The following is a 22,124-nucleotide window of genomic DNA, read 5'->3' on the forward strand; positions in this document are numbered from 1 at the left end:
TGGGAGAAAATTTACCACGGACGAGAGATGCCCTTTGCCCCAGATAATAAGTTCTCCACATCTAGGAGCTCTGGGCAACTGCAGAACCAAGCTCAGGCCTCCCAGTGGCCTATGGACTGCTCTGTGGATAAGACAGGAGAGTGGCCTTTCAGCAAAGCAGCCATCCCTCAGAGCCACGCCTGCCCCAATTTCCTTTTCCCTCCTGTTTCTCCATCCTGCTCGATGCATTTTCTAGGAACATTCTATGAACCTGGACCAGTGCAGCTGACTTGGGGGGCGGATTAGTTGCAATAGTAAATCTTTTCTGGTGGGAGCAAAATAGGTATCTTTGACCTCCAGTTTTTCACCAGGACCTAGCTGGATTGGTCCGTCAGAGCCCATACTCCAAGGCACACAGTGGCTTAATTTTCCCTCTGACGTTCAGGCAACACAGCATAAATTCCTCTATTGCTCATCCATCCTCTCTCACTCTCACTTACAGGCACAGACATGAAAAAGTCAGAGAGAATAAGAACTAGCTCCCCAAAGCAAGTTTACAAGGTGAGCTGAGCAGCTGTGTGGGGCATCAGTGCACACAGGACATCACTAGAATAACTCAGAAATGCGTTTCTATTAACTCAGGTCCCACAAGCAATTCCTCACATAACCAGTAGATGTGAACTGGTCCCACGTCCACAGAAAAAGTGGGGAAAATAGTCCTCACCAGCACCAGCTCCATCCACACTAAATTAATCTTGAAAATTTATTTAAATGAATATGAGTTTGGACGGGCTAAATTATTAGTCTGCCTCATATTCCTTGGTCGACTACAAGTGCCCACTTCTCTTGTTTATTATGGTTCATATCTGAGCTAACCAATCAGAAAACAAAATGGAAATCTTGTTTTACTTCGTATCTGTCCAAAGCCAAGAGAAAAAAAAATTTTAAAAGAGTGTCAAGATGATTTAGAACTCTATTTCAAGTTTTTGCTCAGAGGCATGGTAACTTGCAGTGTGGTTTACTGGCTTCTAATTTATTCTCCTCCTCTCTTCTGTTGCCTCTTCACTGTTTGAGGAGGGGGAAAAAAAGGAAACCAAGAGGGTGAAAGAGAAAGCTGATGGGGTGGACTAAAGTTTGATTGATGCTTCAGAATATACCATTTTGGACAAACAGTACTTTAAAAAAAAAGATTTATGAAGAATGATCAAGTGTGACCACTCACTTCTCCAAGAGTTTTTTATTTTTAATAAAAGGGGGTTATGAGAACATTTCTTCAAGAAGTGACCTCCTCTAATGTATTTAAAATACACTTCAGAGTCAAATACAGATGGAAATTGAATATATGCCTAAGATGGCTGATGATATTGGTTCACGTGAATCTATACCTCACATCTTGCTTCAAATTCATTCCATGTAAGAAATCAAAACACAAAAAATACTAAAAGAAATCATGGGAGAAAAGATTTTCTTATAATCTTCAAGTAGGCAAAGAATATAAAGAATTAAATCAAAGGATAATCAAATGGCTTTTACATATATGAAAAGGTGTTCAAATTCATCCATAATAAGACAAAGTAAACTATTCTGAGAAGTGATGTAAGTACATAAATCCTGTGTTCCATTCTACCCAGGAAATCCTTATAAATATTGACAAAGGCTATTATGCTGGCTTTTCACAGAACACTACATGGAATAGTGGCTTAAATGACTTCAGTTATTAAAGGAAGGTTTGACTTCAGAAGGCTGGAGGCCTTAGCTGTATTTGGATTACAATTGCAAAATAAGAAAGATAACATATTCCCACTAAATTAATGTTCTTAGGATAAAAATTAAGAATATTTTTCCAATATGATCTTTTTCAAATTGTATTAGTAAGCTAAAATGCAGACTAAAAAAAACTACACAAAATATACCAATTATCACCTTTTGTGATACTCCATGTATGCCAAGGAAAATATTGGAAGGACAGAGACTAAAACGTTAATGGTGGTTATTTCTTACCTGGTAAAATTATAGTTGATTTTAAAGGTTTTCCTTTATGCTTTTGTGTTTATTTTTCCCCCAAGATTTCTGCAATGAGCACATGTAAGTTACTTGTGTAAAAAGAAAAAAAAACATTAATTTTAGAAAATGATCTCTCAGTAAAGAGAGAATTACACACTCTCCCTAACCAAGACTCAAACAGATCTAATTCTAACGACCACATGGAATAGCTTATAAGAAAGGAGTGGAGGAGGTGTCTTTATACTGCCTGAGAACTTTCTCAGCTTATTAGTCCACTTAGAAGATTAACATAGGCTAAAACCACTGCAGCAAGAAACAAATGTAAGATATAGTAAAATAGCTTCTCAAATCATTAATGTTGAGTCCTAAAGAATCTTTGTAGCACCCATAAAAGAGATCTTGTGGTTTTAAAAAGCTCTAAAACTTGCTCTCCGAGAAATTCAATCTGTAGGCCTGTGTTTAAACACACAGGTTATTATTATATAACTAAGCAGCTGGGAAGATTAATCGTGATTAAAAATAAAAAGGAAAACACACAGAACACCAAGGCAGGACTTGTTTAATGAGAGAAGGGTAACTCAAAGGAAAACAGTATTTGTACAGGGTAATAAAAAGTCAACCCACAGACTTATCAAATAAGAATAAAAATATTCTATCTCATATCTGATTCAAAAGGTACGCTTATCAAAGATACGATTACACTAGAAATAACGCAAACAATATTCATAAGCATATACACAAAATGTATTATGGACCTTTTGTGATTTATTTCCAAATCTCATGCCATTATTCAAATCCAAACACCGTAATATGTCTATGATTTACCTTTCCAGCCTTACTTTTCTTTCCTCACACCCTGCTTTCCAATTATACCTGATAATAGTTGCTTGAACACCATATACACTGTCTACTCACATTTTTTTTTTTTTTTTTTGGCTGCATTGGGTCTTCGCTGCTGCTACAGGGCTTCCTGTAGTTGCGACAAATGGGGGCTACTCTTCGTTGCGGTGCATGTGCTTCTCATTGCAGTGGCTTCTCTTTGTTGCAGAGCATGGACTCTAGGGGCACAGGCTTCAGTAGTTGTGGCACGCAGGCTCAGCAGTTGTAGCACACGGGCTTAGTTGCTCCATGGCATGTGGGATCTTCCCGGACGAGGGCTCAAACCCTTGTCCCCTGCATTGGCAGGCGGATTCTTAACCACTGTGTCACCAGGGAAGCCCTGCCCACCACATCTTTGACATGAACTTCCAGTTTGTCCTGTACATATCAGCCCCAACCCATTTCCTCGGATCCCACTATCCCACCTTATACTCTGGTATGTCCATTCAGACCATAAAGGTTTATGGAGTAGCATCAGGATCTATGATAGGTTCTGGGGACACAACGATGAATAGAACATTGTCTTGCACTCAAAAGAACTTTGGCTGAGTGAGGGACAGATGTGTAAACAATAGTTAAAATACACTTGGCTTGCAGGGAGAAAGCACGGCTATGCTTAGTGAAACCAGCCTCTGGTTGGTGATCACTTATTAATCCATCATCCACAAATTCTCCTAAACCACTGCTTGCAGACTCGAGTGCTTACAGAGTAAGCAGGTAACACGAATTTATGAATCAGGTTGGGTGTGAGATAGTAGCTCATGCTGAGACCTGTAGCCAAATGGAGAGTACCTGTCCTGTCTAAAGGCATTCAATTTCTCACTCTTTTTCAAATGCCATGCCCGAATAACAGAATATGCCTGAAGGCCTGACTTGGTTCAGGCTGCCGGTTTGCGACTTCTGTATACTAAGATTAACAACATCGTTTAATGTTTACTACGTGTAGGTCCCTCTTCTAGGCACTTTGCAAGTATTAACTTACTCCTCACAGCAACTGTGTAGGTGGATATTATGATTTTGCCCATTTTACAAAGGCACAACTTAGGGACAGGAGGGTTCTCATAACTTGCTGAGGTCACACATCTATTAGGGTGGTGAAACTGGGAACTGAACCCAGTCAGGCTCCTTCACAGCCCACACTCTTAAAAGAAGTACTTCATAGCACTATACTGCTCTGTATCTAAACTTCCAAAATTCCTTTATTCAGCTTAAACTACATAATGAATTACATATTTTAAAATGTGCCAAACATTATTCTTTTGGATCAAACTTTTTTAATTGGTATAAACAGACATGATGTAAAAATTTGACCATCTATCTGTTCACCTCTCCATAAATTTCATTACAGTCCTTGCTTACCACCATCTTTCTCATTTGAAGATCTTAATTCTTTAGAAAGAACTTTGCAGTTATACTCCAAGAAATACATATTCATTATAGGAGAAAGCAGGTAGAGTTAAGTGTTATTTAAGGTATTTTCACAATGACTCCCCATCTCCTCTCCGTTCCCTCCAGTCTACCTCCGACATCCTTCCCAATTCTGGGTGTATGTGGATTATTAGTCCTCCAAACAGTAGGACAATGTTTTGTTTTGTTTTCAATAATTGTCAGCATAATGTTTACAACTCTGTGGATCTTTCTGGACAAGGCAATCAATCAGGCCATGTCTTCAGGGAAGTCCTATTTATATGAGCTAAAACAAATCCAAGGACACCTAGGCATTTGGTGAAACAGGCAAAATATAAACTCCCAAGTCTGTGATCTTAAGTCAAAATGTTTCACTAGACCAGGAGATGTAGCCACTTTTTATTCACAAACTTTCCTAAGAACTCTGGACGTTACATTATATTCTTTTTACTTAGGTAAGTTGAAGCCAAAACATGAAATCTTAGAGAGGCTATTGGTTCGGCCTCCTGGCCTTTGTTGCGACTGCTTCCTCGGCCAGGACCTCCCCACAACATCTGCACCCCCTTCCCAAACCCTGCTTCCTACCCGACCTTCCTGAAACTCCTCACACGCCCCCTCCTCTGAGAAAACTTTGACCTCCAAAGTGGTTACATGTCCTTCCTATATATACCCAGTGACCAGCACTTAATATCTATTTCAGTTGTTTACTTATTTCTCTAATTTGTAGTTGGAATTTATGTAGTAATTATACTTCTTAACCTAATTTGTACCTGAAATTTATGCAGTAACACTTATTTCTGGAAAAAAGTTGTGCCCTTGAGCTTTTTAACTTGGCTGTTCATTTTACAATCTCAAGAATAGTAAAAATATATGGGTTGTGGGCTTTGGCATTGAACTAATGTGGGTTTGGCATCCAGCTCTAGTTCTAATGGCTGTGTGACCTTGAACTGAGGCAGTTTTATCCTTTGGAAAATAAAGACCTACTGCTCTGTGAATATTAAAGCTTAGGAGCACAAGAGCACATCACCTGTCCAAGTTCGTGCTAAGGGTTAACTGCTGTTGTATTTCTCAAGAGTAATTTAATTTCATCAAAAGGAGAGATTTAACCAATAGAAAAAATAATGCCAGCTGATTTGGAACTACTCAAATGCATTTTATGATAAGCAACTTTACCTACATTGAGATTAATACTTAACATTTGTTATCTGTTGCTCTCTACCTATTCAATATCAAAATACATCTTAAATGGTTTGAAAATGTATCTGACTCCTTTAAATGCTCTAAAAAAGAGATCTGAAAAATGAAAAACAATGTTGGCACCATCTACGGGAGTATCTTTTATGCCAGGAAATTAATAGTACAGTAAATGTCACCGAATAAGACCCTATCTTAATCTCTAGGAGACTGGAAACGTCAGTTCATCCAACTCTCTAAGCATCAAATTTCAAACAGCTTAGAAAGTATTTTGAAATTATTTACTTAAAGTAAATTGGCTTCTGAGCCAGTAAAAAATCCAGTAATCCAGTTGAGTGTTTAAACCCCTCTTTTTAACCCTTCTTACATAGGAACTAAGATGCTTAGCGATTGATTGCTGCCAGATTTAACCTGCTAAGAGCCACAGACAATTCTTACTAATAAAGACTATCTCTAATGAATTTTCAACTCTGGACCATTCAGAATCCCAAGAGGAAATGTGTCCCACTTCCCTGGATTTTCCTCTTTTAGATAAGCTTTAAGCTCTCTAAAGCCACAGGATTAAATAAGAGGATATTCTTTCGGCATCAGTATAAACCAAAAGTACACTAACATAAACAACAGCACTGTATGTTCATTCATTTATATATTTATTAATCTCCACTTGCTCTAAATCAGAAGCCATACGAGGTGCTGGGGGGAATCCTAAGATGAATAAAACTATGTATTCTTGCCCTCAGGCAGTTCTCCATTTGAATTTCATTTACAAAAGTGTAATACTTTAAGCCATCATTAATTCACAATTGAAGTAGGCACTAACCCATAGCTGAAACCAAAGGCTTGAGATGGCATAGAGAAATGGTACAGCGGAGGTGGGAGTGCGCAGGAAACATGACCACTAAAAAGAAAGGAAAAGGAAACTAGGGCATAATTCTGGTTTTAGGAGTCAGAGACTCATTCAGAGTCCAGATCTGCCAACTACCAGCAATGTAAACAATTTTGGTTTTTGCAATTAGTATGTATGTTATAATTAAAAATTTTTAATTACCAAAAATGTTCCTTGTTTCACAGTTTTGAAGATCAGATGAGAACACTGTAAAGTATACAGCACAGAGCTTTTTAGTGGGAAGCTCAACTAGTATAGTAGTTTTTAAAAATGTAGTATCCCCTTAATGAATGTTCAATACAATTTTGTTAATTTAATTTACATTAATACACTTTTTTTTTTTTTTTTGTGGTACGCGGGCCTCTCACTGTTGTGGCCTCTCCCGTTGCGGAGCACAGGCTCCGGATGCGCAGGCTTACCGGCCATGGCTCACGGGCCCAGACGCTCCGCGGCACGTGGGATCTTCCCGGACCGGGGCACGAACCCGTGTCCCCTGCATCGGCAGGCGGACTCCCAACCACTGTGCCACCAGGGAAGCCCTACATTAATACACATTTTGTTAATACAGTTTTGTTCATGATGATAATGCTCAGTAATAGAGAGTGAAGCAAAAGGGTAAACAAAAAAGTAAAAGCCTTCAAATCGGCCAGATCTAAAGTCAAGTTAGGGTTCGAGCTCTTGAAAGAAGTTATTTTATCATCATGGACAAATTTTCACAGGGTGGTAAAGATTAAATGTTAGAGATACAAGGCCCTCAACACAGCGACTGACACTCCTCAAATATTAACTTCACTCTTCATGATCCCTAAATAAACGCATTTCCCAGCTGTCCTGGACGCCTGGGTTTTGGCTGCTCAGCATGCAAACCTAGTACTTCTTGAGCCCCTTCCCCATTCTTCTCCAAGGGTGAGGACGGGAGGAGACGTGCTTCCCCCTGCCCTCTGGTGGCTGAAGCATGGCCTGCAGCCTAAACACAGCTAAAACGATACTCCTTCCTGGGGCTCGGACTCTGCAGGGATGGCACAGCAGACACTGTCTGGGCTGCTGGTGACAAGGGCGGTGCCTGCAGCAGAATCTGGGCATCACGGCCCCACAGCAACTTCTCATTAATTCTGTGACCTACACACTCATCCAATAAGTGAATTTTCTCCTTAAACAGTAAACAGTTCCTGTTGTTTGTAAACAAGAACCCTAAACTAGTACACTTTTGTAAAACTAATAAAAGTAAATATCAGTGCCACGAAATTATTTTAATATCTTTTTCTCCATGACTGAATATACAAAGATAATGGAAGTAAAGTATTCTTCTGCTGTAAAGATGGGTGGAATATATCAAAATCCACTTGTTGAATTTTCTTTAAATAATCCTCCAGAGCAACCTGAAAAAAAGAGAATAATGGTCACTAGATCACAGAATGATTAAGTCTTTAAAAGAAACAAAAACAAACCCAGCAGGTATTAAGGCTATTTTAGTTTTCCTGAGATGGTCTTCTACATACTAAGAATGTAAATGAAAATTTTAAAAGAGACAGAGAATAAAGACATCTTCTAAGAAGTTTTCTATGAAGCCAGTAAAACTATGTCACAGATCTAGTACTAGAAACATCAAGCCAATTCTGATCATAATTTAGTGTTCTGGTCAAAATGTGACAGAGAAATTATTTGCCAGGTCTTATTACTAGATTCTGTAGAATACAAAAGGGGTGTTTCATTTGAGGAAAATGAACCCCCCCCCACACACACACACAGAAACACACAGTGCCATGAGGGGGAGCTCAAGTTGTTTCTTTAAAAAATTATTTTGTGAATAAGTTTAAAGGGTGTCCATGTTCTTGCTGGAAAACAATTTGCAGCCAGGGAGAACAATCACAGGTCCCTATAAACGTCACACCATGCTCCCCCCATCACACAAAACTTGACAAAGCTTTCTCTGGGACCGGGGGCCACGATGGAAAACACTGATGATGGGCAGTGCTCTTTATGTTTTTCAATCTTATTAATTTGTAAATTTTTATTAAACAGAGAAGCCACCTACTTTTGCACTGCACAATGTGAAGCGGCCCCACCGCCTTCTCAGCCCACGTGTACAGCTCCCCTTAGAGTTCTGCAGCGCAACCTGTGTGACCCACAGAGAGCATATGCTTGTCCAAAGGACTGTGTGTTCTCCCAGACTTCTATACACTATAAACGGATGAGTGTACATACAAATTCACTCTCTACTTTTGAAACCCTGCACTTATATATATGTATGGCAAGAAACATGTGCATTAATGTGCACAAATGCAAAAACCCTGGAAACAATCCAGAAGTTCTTTGACAAAAAAATAAATGTTCACACAATGAAATATTAAGCTGCCATGAAATAAATGTAGCTAGATGCAATAATATGGATAAATCTTAGAAACACTGTGTGTGTGTGTGTGTGTGTGTGTGTGTGTGTGTGTGTGTGTAACCCAGAAGACATAAACAGCTCAAAAAAAAAAAAAAAAAAAAACCTAAGGGACTTCCCTCGTGGTGCAGTGGTTAAGAATCCTCCTGCCAATGCAGGGGACATGGGTTCGATCCCTGGTCCAGGAAGATCCCACATGCCGCAGGGCAACTAAGCCCATGTGCCACTACTGAGCCTGTGCTCTAGAGCCCACAAGCCACAACTACTGAGCCCACATGCCACAACTACTGAAGCTCGCATGCCTAGAGCCCGTGCTCCACAACAAGAGAAGCCACCGCAATGAGAAGCCCGCACACCACAACAGAGTAGCCCCCGCTCTACGCAACTAGGGAAAGCCCACGTGCAGCAATGAAGACCCAATGCAGCCAAAAAGAAGCAACATTTTGGTTAGGAATACATAAAATAGGGAAAAGCTTTTCTAGAATAAAAGCAAGATAATAAATACAAAATTCAGGATAGCTACTTGGAGGAGGAAGGCAGAGTCAAGGGGATGAGATTGGGAAAACACATGAGTGCAATTTAATGGTGACATTCTAGTTTCTGGATTAAGTGGTGAGTTCATGGGTGTTCATTATGTTATCCTTTATAATACATGCATACATATATATTCATTTGTAGATATCAAATAAAAAACATGTTAAGAGAAAAAACTTTGAAGATATTTTAGTGTACTTTCACATGTTCTCTTTTATTTTTGGAAAAAAGCTCATGTTATTCATAATGTTCTGTAACCTGCTTTTTTAAAAAATTAATTCATATACTGTTATTAACTTTCCATCTCTAAGAACTTTATTATGTTCATTTTAATAGTTTTATAATATCCAATTATAAAGAATAGTTAATGAAATTAAGATACAAGCACGAGAGTATTATACAGCCATCAAATATTGTATTAATATCTCTAATGATGTGGTTAAATGTTTGATAAATAGGACACTGCCATATAAAGTGTGACTTTAAATATACACAGAAATTCATTTAAAAGAAGGAACAGTGTACATAGCATTTACCTCTGGGTCTGGGAATTGTAGGTGATTGTTATTTTCTTCTAATATTCTTTTTATATTTTCCAAATCTCTATTATGAGAATGTAATGCTTTTATAATTAGGAGAAAATTCCATTAAAATACAGATGAAACATGACCTCAAAATTAGAGCTCAACTGGGCATTCACAAATTAGGATTTGGTTCATGGTTAATGGTAAATAAATTGTTCAAAGTAACAAATTCATTGCAAAATTCTCAAAGACGTTACAATTTCTGGGCTTCCCTGGGGCAGTGGTTGAGAATCTGCCTGCCGATGCAGGGAACACGGGTTCGAGCCCTGGTCTGGGAGGATCCCACATGCCACGGGGCGACTGGGCCCGTGAGCCACAACTACTGAGCCTGCGCATCTGGAGCCTGTGCTCCGCAACAAGAGAGGCCACGATAGTGAGAGGCCCGCGCACCGCGATGAAGAGTGGCCCCCGCTTGCTGCAACTGGAGAAAGCCCTTGCACAGAAACTAAGACCCCACACAGCCAAAAATAAATAAATAAACCAATGAACCGACACTTAAAAAAAAAAAAGATGTTACAATTTCTGAATATAGCTTCTTAAAACCTCATCTATAGAGCACAACATACTCTACCCTAGACTAGTCATTTTCAAACCATTTTTAAACAGCAAAACCTTTTCTTTGAACAAAGTAATTAACAGATGCTCCATATATAAAACAAATGAGAAGAGATGTGCCCCAGCTGGAATGAGGGTGTAGGATAGAAGCAGCTCCTCGGAAATTACCATGTAGTCCCTCTACTTTCTCCTGGCACGGGACGGAAACAGAGCTGGGCTCCAGCCCCTAGAGTTTCTGATCCATTAGGTCTGTGGTGGATCCCAAGATCTACATTTCTAACAATATCCGAGGCATATATTGCTGGCCCGGGGACCACACCACTAGCCTAAGATAGTGGTTCTTAGGCCTAGCTGCACTTCATTATTACTGGGGGAACTTTTAAGAAGTATCAGTGCCTAGATCCAACCTCTTTGATATGATTTAACTGGTTTGGGGACAGGCCCAATATTGCTTTGTTTTGCTTTAAAAGTTCCCCAAGTGATTCTAATGGACAAGCAGAGTTGAGAACAACCTATTTCACAAAAGTGAACAAAACAGACAAAGTCTTGAACTTTCTTAGAGCTTATAAGTCAAGACAGGTGATGGGTACTTCCCCAGAGGTCCAGTGGTTGGGACTCCACACTTCCACTGCATGGGGTGTGGATTTGATCCCTGGTTGGGGAACTAGGATCCTGCATGCTGTGTGGTGCAGCCAAAAAAAAAAGAAAAGAAAAGAAAAGAAAAAAATAGAAAAAAAAAAAGAGAGACAAAAGAGATGATAGTACATCACCAAATAACCAAATAAATAACAATTAAAAATGGTGATACAGAACAATGTGTTGACACAGAAAGAGATGCTCGACACCTCATTTATACAAAAAATACATATATAATTACATGAACATAAGAAGTCCAGAAAGATGAACAGACATTATCTCTGGAAAGGATAGAATTGTGAGAGCATTCTAATTTCTTTTGCCTCCTCTTATGTGAACATCTAAAACATTAACATATTACTTTTATAATAAGTGAACCCAGAAAAGAAAGAAAATGATTTCAAACACTCAGAACTGAGACCCAGGATAGAAGATGTGAAAGGATAGAAATGAATCTTTAAATATATTTTAGGGAAAAATGTAGAAGGTATGTTTGGTACTGTAGAAAATGCATGAATTTTCCATTTTCAAACATCACAGATCTTTGAACCTTGGTTTCTATCTATAAAATGAAGTAAACCACACCTAGGAATAATGTATGCAATGACCTAGCTCAGAACCTGTCCCACAGTAGGTGCTACTAACCGGAAGCTATTCTCATTTCTTTATGCATTTTACCACAATGGTTCCTGAACCAGGCTACACATCAGAATCACCTGGAGAATTTTTAAAAATCACAGATCCTCTTAGAAATGCTCCCCTCCCCAACCTCAAGAGTCTTATTTAGTAAGAAGACCCCAGGAATCTGTATTTTTGAAGAAGCCTTCCAGATTATTCTGATGCAGCCAGCTCGGCACTGGTCTGTGAACCACTTTCGGGAACCAGTGCTACAATATGGTCACTAAGGAGAAAAAATATAATAGACTATTAAGTCATATTTATATAGCCATAAGTAGCCTAACACTCCTATGAGGTGCTTTCTCCTATGATTCCCATCTTACCTATGAATAAACTGAGGTACATAGTGATTAAGGAACTTGTTCCACAGCTAGTAAGTGGCAAAACAGATTCAAAACGATGCAGTATGGCTGCAGCCAGTGCTAATGACAATTCCACTCACCTGCCTCTGGGGAACAGAGGCATGACCTTCACCAAAAGCAGAATGTAACTAACAAAACATACCACAGGGAGGAAAACAAACAAAGACTCCAAACTAAAGATCTGCACTGGGAACCTTATAAAATAGAAAAAAAAAATTATACACATCTGCTTCATTAATTAAACAACCTTCTCTGTTAATCTACTTACCGTCTGAAGGAAAGCAGGAAATGCTTTCACAGGAACACTTTTGTGGAAGGACCTAGCCTAAAAAAGGAAGACAAAAGGAAACTGGTTTGAAATACAAATATTTCTGGAAATAAACACTCTCCCTCTGAAAGTGAACACAAAGCAACACCAGCAGTTTAAATTATCAGCACTGCTAGGGACGCTCTCGAAAGCAAGAAAATAGTTCTCATCTCCTGTCAGTTGAGATTAATTTGCCAAACCTAAAGGAATCAGGAAAAGGTACTATATTAAGAATTCTCTTCTTTCTTACATTTGGTTTTGACATTTCCAACTGCCTTATAACTTTGACCCCCCCCAGCTCTGTGGTAAGGGGCAAATGAAGACATACAGGTGACCCTAGAATAACATGGGTTCACTTACATGCAGATTTTTTTCAACAGTAAATACTACAGCACTACATGATCCTTGGTTGGTTGACTCCACCTTGGATACAGAAGACCACCTATAAATTATACATGGATTTCCAACTGCGTGGAAGGTTGGAGCCCTTAACCCCCGTGATTGTTCAAGGGTCAACTGTACTTACATACAAGTCCCAGCACCTTCCCAGCTTGGATGTCACTCCCTCCTGTCTTGATGAATATAAGATCCTTCTAGCTGATCTTCCTGCCTCTGTGTTCCCCAACCTTTAATTCATGCCCCAGAGCCAGAGCCAGCCAAATTCATGTCCTAAAGTCACTGTTTTACTTTTTCTTTCTTTAACTTAACTCCCTGATAGATCATGTCCCAAATATTCATCTTGGAATTCAAAGGCCTACACATCTTGAATCTAACCTCATCTATCCAACCTAACACCCTACTACTCCAGACTACAGAGCCCTGATGCACTTAGGCTGACGCCCATCATCCAGCCCTCACCACGCCCACTTCTGTCTGAAGGTCTTTGCTTATACTGTCAGATACTGCTTCTTACTCCTGACTCACTTACCCCACCTACTACAATTGCTCTCTTCAAGACCATCCACAATTTACTAATCATCGTACCTATCTTTTCTCTCAATCTCTCCAAGAAATGCAAAATTTCAGTATTCCCCATTCTTGGAACTTGCTCCTCCCTAGGTTTCCAAGACACTGACTCTGAGTTCTCCCACTTCTTTTGATCATTCTTTCCTTCTGCTTCTTCCTATTAAATGGCCCTTCCTCCTCCTACCTGAGAAATGGAGGTGGGCTCAAGGTTCTGCCTTTGGTCTTATGGTTTAAATGTATATTCTCCTTGGACAACAGCATAGCCACACTTAGAGCTTTAAACATAAGCCTTCCACCTGGATGACTCCCCAATCTGTACCTCCAGTTCTGATCTCCTCTTAAAGTCACAATCCTACAATCTGCATTTTAGCCCACCTCCCTAAATGCCCTCTAATCCCCTTACATTCAATGATGTCCAGCAGCTACTGATCAGCACCCAGCACACCACTGCTTTTTTATTGTAGTCTCTGACTGGCATCATCACCATCTATATTTGAACTCCATGCAGCCTGCGACTTTCCTGCTTCCTAATTCTGCTACAATCCAAACAGTTATCAAGTCCAGCTGATTCTTCCTCTGTTATATGTGTGTACGTATATGTATGTGTGTGTGTATATATATATATATATATATATACACACACACACACACACACACATTCACATACATACATATACATATAAAACCATCTACCCTCTCTAAATCACTCTTTATTTTTTAATGACTTATTATAGCTTAATTAGTTGGTAAGTTTTAGTATTATAGCTTTAATATATTTAAGTTATATTAAATATGGCAATCACTTGTTTGTACTTTCTGGGCTCTAATAAATTACATGTAAATTTTAGTTTCAGAAAACTATTTTGACTGAGCAACCTAGATAAGTTACATTCGCTCACATCTTGGAAGCATTTAGAATAAAGCTACCAAGAAGGTTTAAGAATGCAACAAATCAGACACTTCTTTAAATGTGGCAGTAAGGAGATTATATACTAGAGATTATTATTAGAGTAAGCAGGATGAAAGCCAAATTATAGTATGGTGAATGGTACCATGGTGGTGAGGGCCTTGAGGTAAAATGAAGGTAGAACACTTATGCAAAAAAGGTTAATTGGGAGGGGAAAATAAGAGACAGAAGGGTCCAATGGGCTGCCTGTAACTTCAGAAGGCAATAGCAACAAACCAGAAGATAAAAGGGGCAAGTTATCAGAAAGGCCAACTGAAAATACCAGCTGGGAACTGCTGACGATGCAAGGTCCTGGAAGAGTAGAAGAGGCATCAGCCTTAACAAGGCAGAAAGACACACTGTCCCCTGAGAGAGAAATAGTGAGCGGATGGATCAGAGAGGAGCCTAACTGAGGAAGCTGAGAGGGAGAAGGAGATTTTTTTTAAAGTAGAAAAAGTTTATAATAATCCCTGAGATAAATCTATTGGGATTTCAGTGAGCGATGGATATGGACTGCCAAACAGAGAACACTACAACCATGCTCTAGGAGTAGCCACAGCTAGAAATGATAGTTTCCTAAATGATTTGGCAAAAAGAGGCTACTTACATGCTTTAGGTGCAAGTGTGCCTGGCTGGCCATGTCATATACCACATCTCTCACATTTTTATCTTGGCTCTTCCGTAGAAAATCCTCTTGTGAAACACCATGCTGTGTGGGAAAATGTACATTACATCAGGATTCAAAAAGCACAATTAAAACTAGCTCAAGAAAACTGGTGATAGAACAGTATATACAGTATAATGCCTATTTTGTTTTCTTGGTTTTGGGGTTTTTTGGCCACGCCGTGCAGCTTGCATGATGTCAGTTTTCTTTCTTTTTTTTTTTAATATTTATTTATTTATTTGTTTGTTTGTTTCTTTGTTTGGCTGCACCAGGTCTTAGTTGTGGCACACGTGGCATGCAGGCTCTTTCATTGCAGTGTGCGGGCTTCTCTCTAGTTGTGGTGCAGCTCAGCAGCTGCAGCGCGAGAGCTTTCTAGTTGCAGTGCAGGGGCTCCAGAGCGCACAGGCTCAATAGGTACAGCGCTCGGGCTCTAGAGCATGCAGGCTTAGTTACCCCGTGGCATGTGGGATCTTAGTTCTCCAACGAGGGATCGAACCCACGTCCCCTGCATTGGAAGGCGGATTCTTAACCACTGGACCACGAGGAAAGTCCCCTATTTTGTTTTTTAAAATATATCTATATGTACGTGAGTGCGTATATAGACACACACACAGACACTCTCTCTCCTGGAAGAATATGCAACAAGATGCTAACTAATGACAGTTGTAGGTGAAACAAAATAAAGCACGAAACAAACAGATAAGAAGTTTAATAGAACAGACAATAATGAACCTCCTCCAGAAAACAAAAGTTCTCATAAACAGTATTCTTTTTTAATGGATTATTTCCTCCTTTAAAATAAAATAAAGAACAGGCTAAGGTGACCACTAGGAATAATTACTGTAATTGCTTGAAAGGGAGTAAGGCATCAACATGTAAGTACACCAAGTGAGGTTCTCTGAACCTTCTTACTCATAGCCCCACCACAGACCTAAAATGCCTGACTCATAAAATTCTGACTTGATAACTCTGGAGCAAAAAAGCAATAAGCATGTGTTTCAAAACGGTCACTTGAATAGACTAAGCAGAGAACCAAGACAGGACGTCCCTCCCCATATTCTTGAGGTAAATAATTAGAGGGTACAAACAACGGCCTTACCAGCATACAAATATCCATGGGAAGGAATACTCTTCTTCTACTACCATGATACGGCGTTGCTCTCAAGCAAGTTACAATGCCTTGTGCTTTTCCAATGTGACTTGCGGCATGATCTGCATGAAGATCCTTTATACCTATGATTTTAGAAATCAACTGGGCTGCTCTTTTCTCTTTAAATGCATAACAAGTCAACAGAAGCAGCATAGAGAAATGACCTAAACATGTAAAAGGTGTTTCTCCCATGTTTTATATCTGAAAAACAGGATGTATGAGAGCAAAACTGGGCACAAAGACAAGCTGACCATTTACCATAAACAGGTTTCTGAACTTCAACTTTTAAATAAAAGAGTTTTCCTCAGAGTACAGCACACCAAGAGCACATTTGGAATTTTAATTAGCTATCGTGGAAAAACACTGCAAGTCTTGCATTTCTTCTCCTCAGTGCAATTTCCATATGACCTCATTTTAAGTATATGCTTAACAAACATTCTGCTCTTTGCTCCCTCCTTTCATTGTGTTGGCAAACATGTCACTGAATGTGCAGGCAGAACAGGCCCGGGAAATTTGGTAGGGACTTGGGTTATTCTTTTAGGGTGACATAAAGACATATTACCTTCTTCAAACGGATGATATTGTCCTTGTCCCAAATAATTTCCTCATTACAATAAGACCTCACCAACTTAGAACAAAATCAAAGTAGGAAAAATACCATCTAAGTGGCATAATTGTTTTTTTTTAAGACAAATCTCATAAAACTTTTAGATATACAGTTTTATTTCTTCTACCTTTTGTTTTTAAACATGGGGAAGTATTATTGACAGAGAAGGAAGGAGTCAGGCCACAGGCCTTCCAAATTGTAGGAGATGCATAAAAAAATAGAATCATCTGCAATTACCAGATTATTAATTACAGCACTCTCATGAGGTAGCTAAAGTCCTTTTATGAGAGCCTGGGTATTGTGATTAGTCTACATTCCATTCCAAAGAAAGGTATATATTATATTCCCCTTCTTACTCAAAAAAAAAAAAAAAAAAACGCTATTCCTTTCTAGTTGGTGCAAAGAAAAACTTCAGTGTTAAACTGGTTAGATTGTCAAATTATGAAAGAGTGAAGTCTAAAAGGTGTTTCCTTAACAGTATGCAGGTTCCTTAAAAAACCAAAAATAGAGTTACCACATGATCCAGCAATCCCACTCCAATCCCATATCTGGTAAAGATGAAAACTAATTCGAAAAGATACATGCACTCCAATGTTCATAGTAGTGCTATTTACAATAGCCAAGACATGGAAGCAACCTAAGTGCCCATCAACAGAAGAGTCAATAAAGAAGATGTGGGGTGCGCGTGTGTGTGTATACACACACACACACACACACACACACACACACACACACACACTGGAATACGACTCAGCCATAAAAAAGAATGAAATATTACCACCTGCAGCAACATAGATGGACCTAGAGATTATCATACTGAGTGAAGTAAATCAGATAAAGACAAATATTATATAATATCACTTATATGTAGACTCTAATAAATAATACAAATGAACTTATTTACAAAACAGAAACATACTCACAGACTTAGAAAACAAACTTATGGTTACCAAAGAGGAAAGAAGGGGAGGGGGATAAATTAGGAGTACGGGATTAACAGATAACACACCACTACACATAAAATAGATAAACAACAAGGATTTACTGTGTAGCACAGGGAACTATATTATCTTCTAATAACTATAATGGAAAAGAATCTGAAATACATATATATACGTATAACTGAATCACTTTCCCGTACACCTGAAATTAACACAAATTAACACTTTCTTGTACACCTGAAATTAACACAATTCTAATAACTATAATGGAAAAGAATCTGAAATACATATATATATGTATAACTGAATCACTCTCCTGTACACCTGAAATTAATCACTTTCCTGTACACCTGAAATTAACACAATATTGTAAACCAACTATACTTCAATTTAAAAAAAAAGGTGTTTTCTTTAAAAAAGAGAAGTATAAAAAAAAAAAACTTACCCAATATTTCTAGTGTTAGATAAAGAAGAGAGCTCTGTGTGTTTTCAGCATAATTTTCCAGTTCCTGGATGTTACGATATGCTTTGTCATCCAAATTTTTTTCCTACAAACAAAATGCTTTATTTGCTTGACGAATTGTCAATATTTTATTTTTAAAAGGCACAATTTTTTTGCCCTAAAGAATTGAGTAATAAAGAATAAAAACTTTTAGTATAAGTTGTTTATTACACAATAAAATAAGATTAAAATAAAATTAAAACATTAAAGTCCTACATGTTCAATACTTACAAATCGCCCCTCAAAATAATACCTCAGGAATAACCTCAATGCACAAATCACCACGGACATGGGGTTGGCTTAATTTTTACTTCCTTCTAAAAGCCTGAGGTATCATGAGAAATTGACAACTGAGCTCTTACTTAAGTACTTCAGACATTATCTCCTTAATCCTAACAACTCCCTCAAAAGGAATTAATACTTTTTTCATTTCGCAGATGAAGAAACTGAGTTACCAACAAGTTAAGGAATACGCCCAAGGTCGCACAGCGAATTAGTGGTGGGAAAAAGATTCAAACCCACATATTTTGACCATTAAGCCCGTGCTCTTAATAGGGAAAAGGTGCCTAGAAGAAGAAAGGAGATCACAACCAGGCCCTGCACCCCATTCCCCATAAAAGAAACTATGCTCAATAAACCAACAGTTGATTACCAGAACACACTATATTCAAGAAACAGAAAAATGTAAATGTTAGAACATCTAGCAACTTTTATAATAATACATTTACAAAGACTTGATGGCCAAGGTAATATTATTCCTCCACCCCTTCCTCCTTTTTCACAATCAGGAGAAACTGGCACCAACAATAAATGAATCCCAGGGGAAAAAATATGTTCCAGCTCCATTATATTTAAAAACAAACTGGAACATAATTCATATACCATAAAATTTACCCTTTTGAAGTATACAATTCAGTGGTTGTAGTATATTCACAAAGTTGTGCAACTATCACCACTAATTCCAGAATGTTTTCTCTTCATCACCTCAGAAGGAATCCTGTATCTATTAAGCAGTCACTTCCCAGTTCTCCCTTTCCTTATCTCCTGACAAACCTCTAACCTACTTTGTCTCCATGGATTTGTCTGTTGTGAACATTTTATAAAAGTGCAATGATACAATATGTGGCTTTTTGTATCTGGCTTCTTTCAATTAGCATGTTTTCAAGGTTCATCCATGTTGGCACATCTTTTAGTATCTCATTCCTTTTAATTGAAGAAAATCTGAATAATATTCCACTGTATGGATACACACATTTTGTTTATTCATTCAACTATGAGTTGTTCCCACTTTTGGACTATTACGAGTGAACATTTGTGCACAAGTTTTGTGTGGATACGTTTTCATTTCTCATACCAACCTAGGAGTGAAATTGCTAGGTCTATGATAACTCTATGTTTAACTTTCTGAAGAACTGCCAAACAGTTTTTCCAAAGCAGCTGCACCACTTTACATTTCCATCAGCATCGTACGAAGGGTTCCAATTTCTCCACATCCTCACCAACACTCGTTATTGTTCATTCTTTTTATTATAGCCATCCTAATTGGTATGAAGTGGTATCTCATTGTGGTTTGGATTTTCATTTCCCTCATGAAAAGATGCTGAGCATCTTTTAAGGTGCGTATTACTTATCTGTATATCTTCCTTAGAGAAATGTTTACTCAAATCCTTTGCCCATGTTTAAGTTGGGTTATTTGTCTTTTTATTGTTGAATTATAAGAGTTCTTTATATATTCTCGACACTAGTCCCTTATCATATATATAACTGGTAAATATTTTCTCCCATTCTGTGGATTGTCTTTTTGCTTTCTTGAAGTTTTTACTTTTGATGAAGTCCAATTATCTTTGTTTTTATTGCTTGTGCTTTTGGTCTCATATCTAAGAAGTCACTGCCCAACAGAAAGTTAAAAAGATTTATGCCTAGGTTTTCTCCTAAGACTTTTACAGCTTTAACTCTTACATTTAGGGCTTTGATCCATTTTGAGTTAGTTTTTGTACATGGTATGAGATAGGAGTTCAAATTCATTCTTTCGCATGTGGATATCCAGTTGTCCCAGCATTGCTTGTTGAAAAGGTTATTCTTTCCCCCACTGAATTATCTTCATACCCTTGTCAAAAATCAGCTGACTATCAACATATAGGTTTACTTCTGGACTCTCAATTCTATTCCATGCCAATATAGATGATCTATATGATCAGTATATATTGATCTATATGTCTATGGCAGGTCAATACTACACAGTTGATTACTGTAACTTTATACTTAAGTCTCAAAATTGGGAAATGTGAGTCCTCCAACTTTGTTCTTCTTTTTCAAGATTCTTTTGATGATTCTGGGTCCCTTGCATTTTCATATGAATTTTAGGATCAGCTTGTCAATTTCTCCAAAAAAGGCAGCTGGAATTTTTATAAGGATTATACTGAATCTTCAGATCAATGCAGGGAGATTGACCCCAGTCCTTTACTTTTAAATATCCCTCCATACAAAAGCCAAATGTTATTTTCCATTAAACAATGGAAAAACTGCTATTTTTTCATTAAGAAAAAAAGAGAGATTTTCCATTATCTCTGTCTTGAGTTCTCAAATTTTCTTTACCTCATGAAAACTGAAGACACCTGAAAAATACATTTTCTTAGTACTAATTAATTCTATAGGCCAACTGAGCAATTTTTTAAATGTTAAAGTCATTATCTCATTTTTGCTTATATTATTACTACTATAGCCTATGGTTACTAATAGATTGTATCCAAATAAACTAAGTAAACTTACATTTTCAGGACAACAATATGTGATAAATATCAGGCCAACAAGGACACTTAGCCAACAATGTGTCAGAAAGATTACACAAATCAGCCCAGGTCATCAAGCAATTTGCATGCTTCGTTAGAACTAGAACTTAGTTCTAAGAACTCAGTATAAGATTCCATTTGCTAGAACTGTTGAACTTTCCTTATTCCCTCTATTTGGACAGAGATCCAAGCACTGGGTATGCATAATGATATGTGTACAACTACTCAAGTTTTGATGACATTAAGGAATTATCCATACTTTTTAAAGGTCTGGTAATCATATTATAGTTATGTTTTATACAAGTTTTTTTCTCTCTCTTTTTTTAAATTTCTATTTTATACTGGAGTATAGTTGATTTACAATGTTGTGTTTAGTTTCAGGCATACAGCAAAGTGATTCAGTTATACATATACATACATCTATTTTCAAACACTTTTCCCATTTTAGGTTATTACAGAATATTGAGTAGAGTTTCCTGTGCTATACAGCAGGTTCTTGTTGATTATCTGTTTTATACAAGTTTTTATCTTTTCAAGATACATGTATATGTACAGATCAAATAATAACATGTCTGGGGTTTACTTTAAAATAATCTAATAGGGTTTAGGGAGGGAAGTTGGTAGAATATAAATGAAATAACATTGGACATGTATTTATAACTATTAAAGCTGGGTGACATACACATGGAAGTATATTACACTGTTCTCTCTACTTTTATATAAGCCTGAAAATTTCTGTTTTAAAAACTTTCTTTTTTAAAAAAACAAACTAGTAGAGTGTGGTGTGCACACGCATGCCTCTGCCTGGGTGCCTGTCTTTGCTTGTCTGTTTCTAGGTACAGGGGTGGGCGGCTGAGGTGGGTGGCATGCAGTAATGGAGAATGGATAAAATGGTACAGTTCTCTAAAAGTTTCCTTTCTCCAAATATTAATATACATACTAAAACATTTCCTCCCTGAAGATTAGCTTAAGGATTAAAAAGGAAGAAAAAACTTAAGACTTGAGCAATTTCAACTTACTCTTTCATCAATGATTTTCATAAGCCATCTTTTAGTCAGATTATGTCTTTTGACAGCCTAAAAAAAACAAGAGTTGTAAGTTTTAGAAAGTACTGGAAACGACTTCTGTACACCTGAATAACATAAACAAACCAAATACAAAACTA

General features: G+C 37.8%; 1 protein-coding gene across 3 annotated transcripts in view; it reads right to left on the minus strand.

The window, feature by feature from the left end:
• Nucleotides 1–4,835: 4,835 nt before the first annotated feature.
• Nucleotides 4,836–22,124, minus strand: part of NDUFAF6 (NADH:ubiquinone oxidoreductase complex assembly factor 6) — a 39,415-nt gene continuing 22,126 nt past the window's right edge. For 2 of the 3 annotated variants that reach the window (XM_079901996.1, XM_079901998.1), the window contains exons 4-9: nt 21,979–22,035; nt 18,114–18,216; nt 16,070–16,203; nt 14,914–15,015; nt 12,356–12,412; nt 4,836–7,728 (exon numbers count right to left, since the gene is read on the minus strand). In XM_079901996.1, the coding sequence (XP_079758122.1) occupies nt 7,600–7,728; nt 12,356–12,412; nt 14,914–15,015; nt 16,070–16,203; nt 18,114–18,216; nt 21,979–22,035 (582 nt within the window). In that variant the 3' untranslated portion in view covers nt 4,836–7,599. The other variant, XM_079901997.1, reaches the window with a different exon arrangement.

This window comes from Stenella coeruleoalba (assembly GCF_951394435.1).
Source record: "Stenella coeruleoalba genome assembly, chromosome: 17".
Classification (NCBI taxonomy): Eukaryota; Metazoa; Chordata; class Mammalia; order Artiodactyla; family Delphinidae; genus Stenella; species Stenella coeruleoalba.